Raw genomic sequence first — 14,931 nt, forward strand, 5'->3', positions numbered from 1 at the left:
AGTTCCTTTCAGTCCTTGTTTTTCAGGCCTTATTTATTTCTGCTTTCCTGTATTAATTAATTACTTGTCTCAGGTAATGAAATAATAACAGTAAAAAAGTACTTCCAGACACAAGATCATTATAGCTACAAAGCAAACCATTCTTATTAGAAAATTTTCATCTCCTGATCCCTACTAGACTAGGAAGTTTGTATATATAAATCCATAAAGGTTATTAAATTCACTATATGCAGCTCAAGACATCTGAGTCACACACTCTTGATATATAGGAGAATATTTGAAAGGAAAATCAATTTTTTTGCCGTGTTATATTCTTCCCTAGGCACCCGATCTTGTCCACCAGATAATCTTTGGTCTGACCCTATACATTAGTTGGGGTTCCCATATATGGGATTCATTCATAGCTGTGAAAGGCTGACACACAGCAATACTGTCATGAACCTGAACCTTTCCAGATTATGATTAGACTTGAAGAATTGTTATGTAGATAAGTAAATTTGCTGTTCTAACTGAATTCACACCTCAGCAGGTAATAAAAAAATAATTGCCTTCAGGAAACTTTTTTTAGTTCCATATATAAGCCACAGGCTGAAAAAAAAAGTAAGATTGCAGGTTTGGATTCAAAAAGCAATACAAGATTTAATTTTTTAATCTCTTTTTGTATGTTTTTCTATGTTTTGTCACAAGAAACTTTACATTTTAAAAATCTTTACTAAAAGTTACTTTATTTTAAAAATAAACAAAAGAGAACACTTTAAGAAGTTACTTTACTTAAATATGAAAATGCCACAATCCATTAAACTAGTATGTGAAAAAATAACTTGAATACCTATCTGTTTTGTATACTTGCCTTCCACTTTTACTCAGAGTCTTAATACAATAAATGTAATTAACTGTGAAATTTTTGTTTATGACATAGATGGCAACATGCCAGTTTCATACACTTGAAATATGATTTTTTTTTTTAATTTTAAAAAACACACAAAAATTGCAGGCAGTAATTCATACTTGATATTTTTAAAAACAGACTCAAGGAAAAGGCAGTAATTTCATCAGTCTTTTTTTGTATATAATAAAAATTATGCCAGCTTTTAAAACATCAAACCCAAAGTATCAAACTTCTATGAGGAAGACAAAAGTAGTAACATTATGTATGTAATAACATATTGACATTTGTTTCAATTAATATTAAATAAATAAATAAACAGAACAGTACTTGGGGACCAGCAGTAGAGATGAAATTGTATTTTTCACTGAAACGGAGAAGAAATGCCTCTTTGGAATATTTGCTATACTTGAATATTAAAAGGGACAGAAAGATCTGATGTTGTGAAGAGAACCGTCATTAAATAGAAACAGAGAAGTGGGAAAATACAGCATGCTGAAATGTCTCCTCTAAATTGAGATAAAACAAACTTCCGTTGATTATCTGCACTACATTTTTTTTCCAGGAGAGAGGCTGTCGTTGATGCAAAGGTTGCTAAATATTCCATTCATAAACCAGATGTCTCTTCTTCCTTGAGTCTGTAAATTTTGGAATGAATTTTGTCCTCTGTCTATATTCAGGACTCTGACAAAATCAAAAGTTCTGCAGTCTGCATCAGTGGGAGGCAGCCTGAGCTAGCAGCTGGCATGGAGGACTTGGATGAAAGCCTAACTCTACTAAGTCAATAGCAAAACCCTCGTCAACTTGACTGCAAACTGGAAGCTGGTGTCCAAATTATTACTTTTTGAGGGTTGGGCAGTGTTCAGATCAATTACTAGGTGAAAGATAATTCATAACATGACATTGGACATACTACTTCACTTTCTGATGACTTAGCTCTCCACTTCTCAGTTTTGTATAGTCTTTTATATCCACCTCAGTGAATTGATTTGAAATTCATAGATGAGGCAGGTTACATAAGTGCAACTGTCTACGTCTCATGAGTATTTCAAGCAAGAACTGACTCACCAAGAAATGCACATGTGTGCACACCCACAAGCATATATAAATCCTTCTCTCGTTGGTTCATCCTAACAGATATAACTGCAGGAATAGTGCTTAAGAATCCAAAGTCTTCCTCTATTTTAAAATTATTGATTAAAAACTGATGAAATGTAAAAATGCACTTCTTTTTTTAAAAGTAATAAAAGACAGCTAAAGTTTAGTAAATGGCAGACAGGTTATCAGATATAAATACCCTATGTTTATGTGGTGAACAAATATTGCTTTATGAATCTTACTTTTTGAGGCAGGAAGAACACTGAAAGCAGAAGTTGAAGCAGCATATTTTTCACTATGAAGTACAAAGAGAGACAGAGAAAATGAAATTGGGAAAGCAGTAGACGGGGAAGAGTAAGAGAAATAAATATTCAGAAAATTAAAAAAAATACTGAATAATTTGCTACCTTTGTTATCAATGTGTAGGGGTGTATTTCCAACACAGAAATATGCATTCTTTCTTTGATTCCAGCAGATTGAAGCACACATCCTCTGGGCAGTCAAAATCCTGATCAACCTGAAAACAATTCACACTGATACTAATGATACTTTGTGAAGAAATTGCATTTAGAAGTTCTTGGTATTTCTCTGGACTGTCTTGGATAATAAAGAGGTAGGGAGAGAGGACATAAGCACTACACTATTCTGGTGGGTTCAGCAAGAGGTAATTCATAGAATCGTAGAATGGCAGGGTTGGAAGGGACCTTTAGAGATCATCTAGTCCAACCCCCTGCAGAAGAAGGTCAACCTAGATCAGGTCGCATAGGAACAAGTCCAGGCATGTCTTGAAGACCTCCAAGGAAGGAGACTCCACAAACCCACTCGGCACTCTGTTCCACTTGTCCGTAACCCTCACAGTAAACCAGTTTTTTCTTATATTTAAATGGAACCTTTTGTGTTCCAGCTTCATCCCATTACCTTTGTCCTGCTGCTAGCTACAACAGAAAAAAGAGATGTTCCAACCTCCTGACAGTCATGATTTAGATATTTGTAAATATTAATATTTAAAAATGGGCATAATGGACATATTAATATTTACAAATGGATTCCCCCCTAAGTCTAGACAGCTTCAGTTCTGGTGCATAGGGTTGTTCCTTCCCAGATGCAGGACTCTGCATTTGTCCTTGTTGAACCTCATAAGGTTCCCCTCTGCCCAACTCTCAAGCTGGTTGAGATCCCGCTGAATGGCAGCACAGCCTTCTGGGGAATCGGCCAGTCCTCCCAGTTTGGTGTCATCAGCCAACTTGCTGAGAGTACACTCTGTCCCCTCATCCAGGTCATTGATGATGTTGAACAAGACTGACCCCAGAACCCATCCCTGTGGAACTCCACTGGTCACAGGCCTCCAACTCGAGTCAGTGCCATTGATCACCACCCTCTGGGCTCTGTCATTCAGCCAGTTCTCAATCCACCTCAATGTCCACTCATCCAAGCCACACTACCTGATGAGGATGTTATGGGAGACGGTGTCAAAATCCTTGCTGAAGTGAAGGTAGATGACATCCACTGCTCTCCCCTCATCCAGCCAGTCGGTTATGCGCTCATAGAAGGCTATCAAGTCAATCAAACAGGATTTCCCCTTGGTGAATCCATGTTGACTCCCCTGATAACTGTCTTTTCCTTCATATGTTTAGTGACAACATTCAGGATGAATTGTTCCATCCTGTGAGGCTGACGAGCCTGTAGTTTCCTGGGTTATTCTTCCTGCCCTTCTTGAAGACTGGAGTGACATCGGCCTTTCTCCAGTCCACAGGCACCTTGCCTGTCCTCTATGATTGTTCAAAAATAATGGAGAGAGGCTTAGCAATCACATCAGTCAGCTTCCTCAGCACTTTAGGATGCATCCCATCAGGACCTATTGACTTATGAGCCTTAAGCTTGGCCAACAGATTTTTAACCTCTTCCACTCAGGTCACCAGGGCACCCTCTGTGTTTAGCAGCGGGCCCACATTTCCACTCGTCATCCTTCTACTGCTGATATACTTGAAAAATGCCTTATTACTGGCCTTAACATCTAAATTTAATTCTAGAAGGGCTCTAGCCTTCCTAATTGCACCTATGCATGCTCTAGCAATGTTCCTAAACTCTTCCCAAGAAGTCAGCCCCTGTTTCCACCTCTCATAGATGTCTGATCACAGGTGGCCTATATTTGATTCATTACTTTTCATTACATATTATAAGTACAATGTAAACATAGAATAGTAGAAAAGCTACAATAAGCCTTAGTGCAATGACATACAATGCGTAACCTAAAGGAATTACTCATCCTTCTGTAGCATGTTATTAATCTTATAAATAAAAATATCTATCAGCACTAGAATTTGTAACATAACCAAAATACAGTTCCTTCACTTCTATTGTGGGTATGCACATACAACACCTCAAAATGCAAATAATTCTTAAAGAGTAAATACTATACAGTTTTGAAATTTAAAGTATTACTGTGTATTTAAATTAGAATACCACATAGTCCTCTGCTGAAGAAACTCAGAGACATAGGGGGTAAGGTCATTCAAAGGAACATGGAAAAGGATTAAAAAGGAAAAAAATCAAGGAGGAAAACAGCCAATGTTCTTCACAGCCAGGTTCGTTGCCTTACATAAGACTACACTAGTATAAGAGGGATCCCAGCACAGTATTTCTTCAGTCTTAGAAACTACTTTTTTTTCCTCTAATGAAATATCTTCTAACAGATCAGAATAGTCCATTCACAAAACAAAGAATGAAGAATAAAATTGGAACACAAAAAGTTCCACTTAAACATAAGAAAAAATTATTTCACTATGAGGGTGAGGGAGCAGTGGCACAGGCTGCCCAAAGGGGTTGTGGAGTCTCCTTCCTTGGAGGTCTTCAAGACCTGCCTGAACATGTTCCTATGTGATCTGATCTAGGTGAACCTGCTTCTGCAAGGGGATTGGACTAGATGATCTCTAAAGGTCCCTTCCAACCCCTACCATTCTATGATTCTATGATTCTATGATAATCTGTCACTAAATACATAAATGCTCCAAAACGTTACCTATGTATGTAGCTAGGTTTACAGAATCCAGAGCTCATTGTGTCCCCAATTATAGGTTCGGCCTTATCACAAACAAGGATAAGAATTCCTATTTATATGTATTATATAATAATTTATGCATTACTTTATGCTGTTTTGGGTTCATGAATCCAAAGTAACACAGAATCACAGAATAATAGGGGCTGGAAGGGATCTATAGAGATCATCTAGTCCAATCTCCTGTGGAAGAAGATTCACCTCAATCAGGTTAGAGAGGAGCGCGTCCAGGTGGATTTTTAAAACCTCCAGAGAAAGAGACTCCACAACCTCCCTGGGCAGTCTGTGCCAGTGCTTCCGGTCACTTGCAGTAAATAAGTTTTTCCTCATCTTCAAGAGCTTTTCCAGCTTGTTCCCATTATCCCTTGTCCTGTCACAAGGCACTACAGAAAAAAGACTAGCCCCATCATCTTGACACCAACCCTTTAGGTATTTGTAGGCATTTATATGATTTCCTTTCAGTCTTCTGTCTCTAAGTTAAACAGAAATAAAAAATATTTAAAAAAAAATGGATGTAGTGGCATTGAAAGAAGAAACAAACCAAAATTGGAAGTGCTAGCATGTAATCACTACATTAAAAATCTTAACTGACTCAGTCTCTCAGATGAACTACTTATACTAACATTTTCAAGACACAGTTTCAGGCAATTTGAGGACCTGAATTCAAGAGAACAGAACATCTGAAAATATTCACAACTGCAAAAGTACAATATTTCTATGGAATAGGTCAATGAATGTCTGCTTTGCAGTATTTACAAAAAGAACACTTAAGTCTTGAAGAACACTAACTTGTATTATTTGCAGTGTAAAAACCTAAAGGGAAATTGATTCTATAAACATATTCTGTAAACTAATGGATTTTTTTTTTCATTTTATTAAAAATTTGGTGCAGAGAACATATTAATATTCTATTTTACAATTAAAACTGAAAGAATGCACTTATAAATAATATTAATTCTATCTATTGATTTTGAACATTAATTTCATATTTTCATGTCACCATCTCACATATCATGAATTCCTTCTCTATATTGGCAGCAAAACTTTGACACTTAGAGTCTAAATCTGAAGTTGGCATTGAAAATATTACATATTATTGGACTACACGAACCATGATAATGCTCTTCCCTTTTATGCCTTTTAGTCCTTTATGTCAGCCAGAGTGTAATTTATCTACTGATTTCTTTGTGGAAGACAAGTAACTGAATCACAAAATTTTGAGCTTTTCTTCAAGCTCTGCACCTTACTTCCTCTGTGACATCAGTCTTGTCACTTCATCTTTCTTTACTTCATGTCCCCCTGTAAAAATGGAAGCTGTAAGCCGTTACCTTATTCTTCTTTCACAGCGATGATTGCTGTCCTCCTACCCATACATATTTTATACTGAAACATGGGTTAATACAAAATACTGTACTGTAGACTAAAGTTATACTTCTGTAGATATACCTGAGATGATTAGGTTGTTACATGCATAAATAAATAGCAAGTATATAGAAATCTGAAAAAAAAAAAAAAAAAATTTAAGAAGGCTGCAAGAAATATGAGAGACACTTGACAGAACCAGGTGAACAGAAGAATGAAAAGTTCTGCTTAGAGATCATTTGTGTAATTAATAATGTTGGAATTAATATTAAAAGGATGTATTGTTTGTTTCTCAGAAGGTGAGAACACATCTCTGGCTATCTGTAACGGTGTTAGAAGAAATAGAAGTTTATGGAAAGAGAAAAATCACAGGTATATAATGATCAAAGACTGGAAAAGCTAGGAATACATGTAATTCAGAGGAAAGATAAATTATAAGGAAACCCAATAATCCACATAATTTATAAAGTAAAGTGGAATATTTCCATGCCCTTTCTCACAGTCATAAAGAGTACCTAAAACTGTTAAATAAGAGAAAAAAAGCAAAAATAAAACAATTCAAATAGCCCTCAGAGGAATTTTCTATATGAAGATATGCTTCAGGCCAGTAACTTGAAGAGGGTTAATGACTTGTGATAAATTAGGTTCTTTAATGTTATTACTATTGACATTACTATCATTATTTAGAAAAGCACAATTTCAAGCACTTGCTGGCTGTTAACTCTTAGAGTCAGGAAGACAGGTAATTCTGGGAGTATCTGAGATTGGGTTCTTTTTTAACTTTTCCCTGAAATGTGTGGTATTAGACATTGTCAAAAACAGAAGGTTATGACTAAAAGACTAGGAAACTTATTTACCATGGTAATATCTTTACCTCCGATACAAAAATACCAATGTTACAAAAATGTTCTCCAGAAAATTGTTGTGCAATTTACATTAAGACAGTGCCATTCTAATAGTAGAAATAGAGAAGGATGCACATATGAGCAGAATTTCCTTGCAAGGAAAGCTCCAAGGGCAGGGGATAAATTAACTCAGAAGTTACTTCTGGTTCTGCAGATTTTACTAATTAACAGGATCTTTGCATACTGAATTTTCACAGTCAATCTGCTAACATTTCTTTTTTTTCTTCCCTCCTATTTTTTTTCCTCTTGCATATTATACCAAAGCTAATCATCAGAACAAAACTTCAAGGTAAATCTGACAGTCATATAGGTTGGTAGGTAATGTACAGTATATTCAAAGAACATCAACTCCCTTACCCATATTTTTCTTACCAGATTTTTATCCTTACCCGAGAAAACAGAAAAAGGCTTCTTAGCAGCAAACAAAAAAAATGAATTTCCTATTTACTTTGACTGTGAAGTAAACATTCTTGCATTTGCCTTATCTATAAAAATTACTTATTTTCCTTAGTTAGCCTAGCTTGCAAAAAAAGTGCCAAACGTATTTGAGAGTTTAGCATACCGTACTGAAAATAATCATTTCGAACATTAAAATGAAAGGAAATCCAAAGCAATTAGTTAATTTCACACCAACTGAAATGAAATTCTAAACATTTGAAATACAAACAATTAATAACTAAGATAGCTTCCAAGGTGCTTTTTCCATGGAAAATCTGCATGAAAACCTGGCGTAAATTCTGATAAAAACCTAGCCAAGCTAAACACTGTAAAATACCTAGATTCCAATGAAATGTGACAAATGAACTCTTGATAGATTTAAATTCCAATTCTATTTCTGTCAGAATCATCCATTAATATTGAAGATTGCATTATGAAATTTGAACAATAACACTGTTCTTAAAATAGTTAAAATACAAGTGGACCTAAGAATCAGATCACAGAAATCTTACTCAAATGTCAGTTACTACATATATGAAGGAATAAAAGTACATTCTATCCTTTTCTGTTATTATTTATAGATAACTGTTAACAAAAGTTTCTGGAGAAAGATGACATGCCACTGTTGAAATCTTGGTTTTAAAATATGACAGTAAAATCCAAGATTGAAAAGTTTCATTTTCTTCACAAAGTCACCCACCTGTCAAAGGTCTGAATTCAAGGTTTTATAAAGGAGAACGTATTCCTGATTATTACATGCAGATCTTGCCATACAAAAATTTTTTTCTTGGTAAGTTTGTTTTCATTCCATTATTCATGGAATATTATATTTCTCTCCCTCTATGTTTCCATCTATTCTATCTATACAACACTATTTTTAAAACTGAATCCAACAAATTAATTCTACAAAATATAAGTTATAATCTGTCAAAAAATCAAAATAATGTTTAAAATACTTTAACAGAATGCAATTCCAGTTTCTGCATCAACATGAAAACTTAAACAAACTGGTTTGCTTTAATTTTTGACACTGCTCAAGAACTTTTCAATTACATTTCAGTGTGATGACTTTCATTGTCTACTGAATATATTAAAAACTATATTCAGCTGTGGTTCTATAGTTTCTCCCAATATGGTTTAGGAATATTCTATGTTAGCATACTTTCTGAACTCAGAATATAATGTCCAGCAATCTACTGATATGTGTCTAAGGGAATTCACAAATTCTTCACTTTCTTTATCTTAACCACAAAATCTTATAACAAAATAGATGACAAAAAAATCATCTCAACTTAGGTTAAAAGTCTAGAAACATTTTTTTTTACATTTTTCTAGAAATACCAGTACCACTTCTATGATACCACAAAACCAGAAAAATTAAATGTAAAGAGATACACAAGAAACTAAGGATAACATACAGACACACACTTAAACACATCTACATAACCTATTGTATCTTTTTAGATGGATAATACCATCTCTTTTTTTGATCAGTTACTCATTTGCTGTTGGGAAATACATTATAAGCATATGTAGACTGCTGTAGCCATTCTTCAGTTATACATAGATTTGGCAGTATCTTATAATTGAAAAAAAAAAAAAAATTATGAGTCAATATGTCTGTCTCCAAAGAACAATTATCCAGTACTGTAATTTCTGAAAAACTAAAACATACACTTAGTCAAACTAATTAATTTGTTCCATAACAGAAAATATATCACTTTTCTTGCATATATGTACTAATTCTAATTGGATTAGCAAACCTATTATTTAATTGGTCATCAAAAATCTACACACTTTGACATACAGTAATTTAGTTTGTTGTTTATGGGCAAATAAAAACTCAATGGAGTTGGTGTCCAACTTAACAAAATTTTAGATGAAGGCCAGGAAGTGGAGAATAGTAAAACATTCAGATTTTATGGTATAAATTTCAAAATTCTAAATAGTTTTAGATAGAAAACAAAACAAAACAAAACAAAATTTAGATTTACTTTGCTTTGTAATATTTGGAGAATTACAATAGAAAAAAATAAGGATTCAGCATTTTTCTCTTCTACATAAACAGACCCTGAATTTAAATTAAATGCTCTGAAAGTATTGTACAAAACAAAGTGTGAAGAAAAGGAAAATAACAGTTGTTTTCTAAATAATGAAGAATGGACTCGACAATGTTATTTTGAAAACAATCTACATAACATTTTTGGGGGAAAAGGAGTTCTTTTAGAGTGGAGTTTTTAAATCCTGCTTTCTTTTGCTGATGCTGAATGCATTACAGTTTGGGAAATTTCCTTAGTTGTTGAAGCAGAAATGGAAGGAAAAGAGAATACATGTTCTTTATGATCTTTTATCTAAAATGAAAGGTATGAAATTTAATTAATTTGCCATCTCCATAGTCCTCTATTGGTATATTTTTCAGTATTTTAACTGCTTTTGCAGCATAATTTTAAAATCATGTAAAGCAAATAAAGTGCTGATTTTATTACTAGTGTTATGTTTCATTATTTTGTATCTCTCAATTTTAACAAATTTTAAAATAAAATAATTACCATTTAAGCTATTTAATATAAATTTTTATGGTTTTGGACTGACCTTTCAAAAGTCTACTTAGTATCACTTGCTAGTGAGATTATGTGTGTGAATGTCATGTTTGCCCCTACCATTTTCCATATGCTCTGCCTCACCAACACTGCCATCCGGCGTAGTCCTTTCGTAGTTGTCCTCTGGGAGTGGAAGGGCACCCAGTCTTGGCCCTGATGAACTCTTACTGCTTGGTGTTTCTGACTCCTCCAGACCGCTGTCATAGCAACTCTGCAATGACCCTTGATGTGGGTCCTGAGGCTGACTCACAACAGAAAACGTCACTCTACGAAATGGCTGCAAGAGAAAAGATTCTGAATGTCACTGAAAAGTTCAATTTTTGAACAACGGATTCTCAAAACATGACTTAAGCAAACTAATATTTTAACATTTACTAATTAAACAATTTTGTCTATATTAAAGCAAAAAGCAAGTACAGTCCTTAAAAGCTTAAAAGGTGATTGGACAGAGTATCTGTGGATTTTTGTACGGTCCAGCACTTTCCCACAGTTTTACATAATGTCCTTTCAAATGACTACATGAGCTAAGGAAACTGTCTTATAATTATTTATAAACTCTGTACAGTTCCTCTTTTACTCAATAATAAAAATTTTAATGGGGTTTATATCTGATTTATCTGATTACTTGAAGGTACTTGGCAGTGTGGGCATGTGTATGCCTAAGATTGGGTGGGTGGGTATAAAAGCTCACCTATAAACTATATTGAGGGTACTAATAACATAGCAGCACAACCATAGCCTTTTAAAAATAACTTCCTGTGATTTTTTTTTTTAAAGGGCACGGTGGGGGGATGGGGGGAAAGGTTCAGTGTTTAGCTCTTTTGCCATAAAAATTAGTGCCTGGAGACAGGGTGTGTTGCCAGCTGACTTAATAAAGCCTTTAAAGTACCACAAGCACAGCTGACACCACGTTTCCACTGGGACTGTACAAACATAGATGGTTAGAGTTTTATATTCATTCAAAATGACAGATATTACTGTTGCTCTGGAAGCCTACATGCTGAACCCTGGCACCAGTAAGCATCCAAGGAAGTGGGAGAGTTGACATTTCACATTTCAGAGAACAGAGAGGGCAGGCAAAAATTTCAGTAAGAAGCTAGGGAATTGTCCTACAATTTGAACTACATCCAAGTGGTACTGATACATTTCAAATAATTTAATGAAACATTTGAAATAACTTACAGGGCTAGAAAAGCACAGAGAAATATCTGATGTTCTAGAAAGCATCTTCTAAAACAAACATCAATAGATCTATTTTATAAGACACTATGCACACTTTCCTCTGTTTAAAATGTGCAGTCAGAGGGTGCTGTCCACCTCTGGATTCAGATGTGTTTCAAGTTCTATGCTAGACAGAGAGAAAGGCATACATCACCTCCACTGGCATCTCTGGTTACTATAGGTTGCAAAAGAGTATGCAGGCCAGAAAGGAGGAAATGGTAACTACAACCACGTACATATGCCATGAAAAACAGAAGTCTGCATTAGGTTTATGAGAAAAGCAGTGGAAGGAGTTACAGTTAGAATATTTACTTTTTTTTGAGGATGCAAATTTTTGAAGATATGTTCAGTGCTGAGCAAAACAAAAAATGGAGAGCACAAATAAAACATACTAAAAAAAAATTAAAATCATTTAGCATTTCTGCTCCTTTCATTAATGTGGAAATAGTAGAAAGCACAGAGGAGAATTAGAACTATTATCTTAAGATCCTATCTCTACAATATACAATTTTAATATCTCTTCCCCAGAAATGCTCAGTAACATTTTTCCCTTCCAGGACTATTCAGAAGGAATTCTTTAGTTGAACTGAACAGGAATTCTAAAGGCTTTCTCACTGGTTCCTAATCTTACAGGTAGTATAAAGCCCTTTTGTAGTCGTCTGTCCTGAAGAACATTGGCATCATATATGTATTTTCATATTTGAATAATAACTTCTGTATTATGTTATTGACAATTGACACGTGTAAATTCCTTTAGAGAAATAACTAAATAAATGTAAAGAGAAGTAAAGTATCTTTACTTAAGTTATAGTTTTACATACAAGCAATCCATTTTCTTTTGTCTTTTTTTTTGTTTTGTTTACAAAAGTAGTGATTTCCCTTCATGTGGTTTCCACAGAAGCACTGCTAAGTCTATAAAAAGATTGTCAACGACAATATTTCATATCTTGTAAACAGACTCTGTTTCTTTCCAATATGACTATTGTCATATTACTTAAGAATATTTGCAAATAGAAGTTAAGGCTTCACTAGACCAGTAAAGTTTAAACTCACAGGACCTTTCCATCTCTTGACATTGAAGTTACACATATTTCTTCATATTATTATCATGGCAGATGACCAGTTGCCCACCCTGATTATATTATAAATGAGACACTTTTGTTTGGAAAACATGGGTTCCCTATTTACTAATTCTACTATTATTCAGGAAACAGGTTAAGAAACTGTCTAAGGACATAAAAAAACAATTCCTCTTCACTCACACTTAAGTCATTGGTGCAATGCCCAGATGGATCCCACAATCAAGTTTTGCTCCTATACTGTTAACAGAAATTTCTAGTGTGCCCATAGAATGAGAGAATGGTAATGATTGGAAGGGATCTTTAAAGATCATCTAGTCCAACCTGACTGCTACAGCAGGTCCACCTAGATCAGGTCACACAGAAACATGTCCAGGTGGGTTTAGAAAACCACCAGAGAAGGAGGGTCCCCTGTGCCAGGGTGCCATCACCCTCACAGTAAAATAGTTTTTTCTTATGGTTAAATGGAACTTTTTGTGTTCCAGCTTCATCCCATTATCCCTTGTCCTGTTGCTTGACACAATAGAAAAAAGCGATGTCCCAATCTCCTGACACCCATCATTTACATATTTGTAAATATTAATGAGATCCCCCTTCAGTCTCCTCTAGACTAAACAGCCCCAGTTCCCACAACCTGATCCAGTTCCCTGATCATCTTGGTGGCCCTGTGCTGGACTGTCTCTAGAAGTTCTCTGTCCCTCTTGAGCCGAGGAGCCCAGAACTGGACACTACTCCAGATGAGGGCAGAGTAGAGGGGGAGAAGAACCTCCCTCAACTTGCTGGCCACACACTTCTTGATACACCCCAGGATGCCACTGGCCTTCTTGGCCACGAGGGCACACTGCTGGCTCATGGTTAGTTTATTGTTGAACAGCACTCCCAGGTCTCTGCAGAGCTGCTCTTCAGTAGATCATTTCCCAGCCTGGAGTCTGGATGCAGGAGTTGTCCCACTACAGATCAGTAATTTGAGCAATGTCATATTTTTGAGAATGCACACAGAGCCACAGTTCCTCTTGTTTGTTTCCCAGAATGCATACATTTCTATAGATATGACACCCTTGCAGTTGACCTCTTTCACTCTCTTGTACCTGTAATCTTGCATCCTTTCCTGTCCACATCTGCGATCACTTCCTTATTTGACTTAGGTTGCAATTTCAATCCATAGACATTCTTTCTTCAAGGCTCTCCACACCAGGATGCTCTGCATGGTAGAATAGATGCTGTCGCCATCTTTGTCAGGGGGATCCTGTCTCTCTCCATATGGGAGATCCCACCACATTCAAGTGTGGGATGCAACACTTTTACTTTATGGTCACCACATACCTACACTGCTTTAGGAAAATATCTCCTAAAATTTTGTTAGAAGTTTAACCTAAATAGATAAATATTACCATAGTATCCCAAGGTTTTTAAGATTTCATTCAATGATAGTAACAAATTGAGTCTACCTACTTTTCCAGATATAATCACCTGCCTATGTTCACTTTGTGACATGCTGCACCATAAACACATTGCATTATATATTGTTATATAAGAAGAGTGATGCAACTTCAAATCTGAATTAAAAGAAATTCTCAAGTAAACTTTTTCTTCTCTTTCCCATTGTTTTTTTGGAAATCATTCTCAACTAGATGATAAGCACAGAACACTTGATTATCAGATCTGCAATTACCACAAGAATGGTAGACATGCTATTTAAAATCCGTTTTGGAAAGAGCAATAAAAGATTTAGGTGCATTCGGAGGATTGGACTAGATGATATTTAAAGGTCCCTTCCAACCCCTACCATTCTATGATACCATTCTATGATCCTGTTCATCTTCCCATATTCTTTTTTTACCTAGATGGCATATAGAGAACACCTTTGACAGATGAAAAGTTGAGCTGTTTTTTATCTAAAGCTGAAAATCTCTAAGAATATAATTACTTATCTGCTAAACTAAAAGCAATTTGACATGGGTTTGCTAAGTTATTAATAACGAGTTTTTAAACAGATCTGGATGTGTATCTTGGCTTTTTACCTAAATGCTGCACAGAGGAGGAATCATCTGACACAAAACTAACACACATAGTATCAGTTCAGTAGAGACAATTCAGTTTATTCCACAGAATGTCAATGAGTGTAATACTGACAAAATAATTTCTGAAATAACTATGTGCATCTTAATTGCTATTCTGCAACATTCTTTACACTTCTACTTCCAGTAGAAACATCAGGATTCCAGCTGCTATACTGCATTACTTCTGAGAACCCAATTTTCATAGATAAATATTTACCAAATTTTGA

At 35.2% G+C, this 14,931-nt stretch overlaps 1 protein-coding gene across 1 annotated transcript in view; it reads right to left on the reverse strand.

Annotated features, from left to right (window-relative positions):
* Positions 1-14,931, reverse strand: part of PCDH7 (protocadherin 7) — a 280,066-nt gene that overhangs the window by 134,440 nt on the left and 130,695 nt on the right. Inside the window, 1 exon segment of the mRNA XM_061993475.1 lies at positions 10,405-10,621. Within this exon segment, the coding sequence (XP_061849459.1) occupies positions 10,405-10,621 (217 nt within the window).

This window comes from Colius striatus, chromosome 3 (assembly GCF_028858725.1).
Source record: "Colius striatus isolate bColStr4 chromosome 3, bColStr4.1.hap1, whole genome shotgun sequence".
Lineage (NCBI taxonomy): Eukaryota > Metazoa > Chordata > Aves > Coliiformes > Coliidae > Colius > Colius striatus.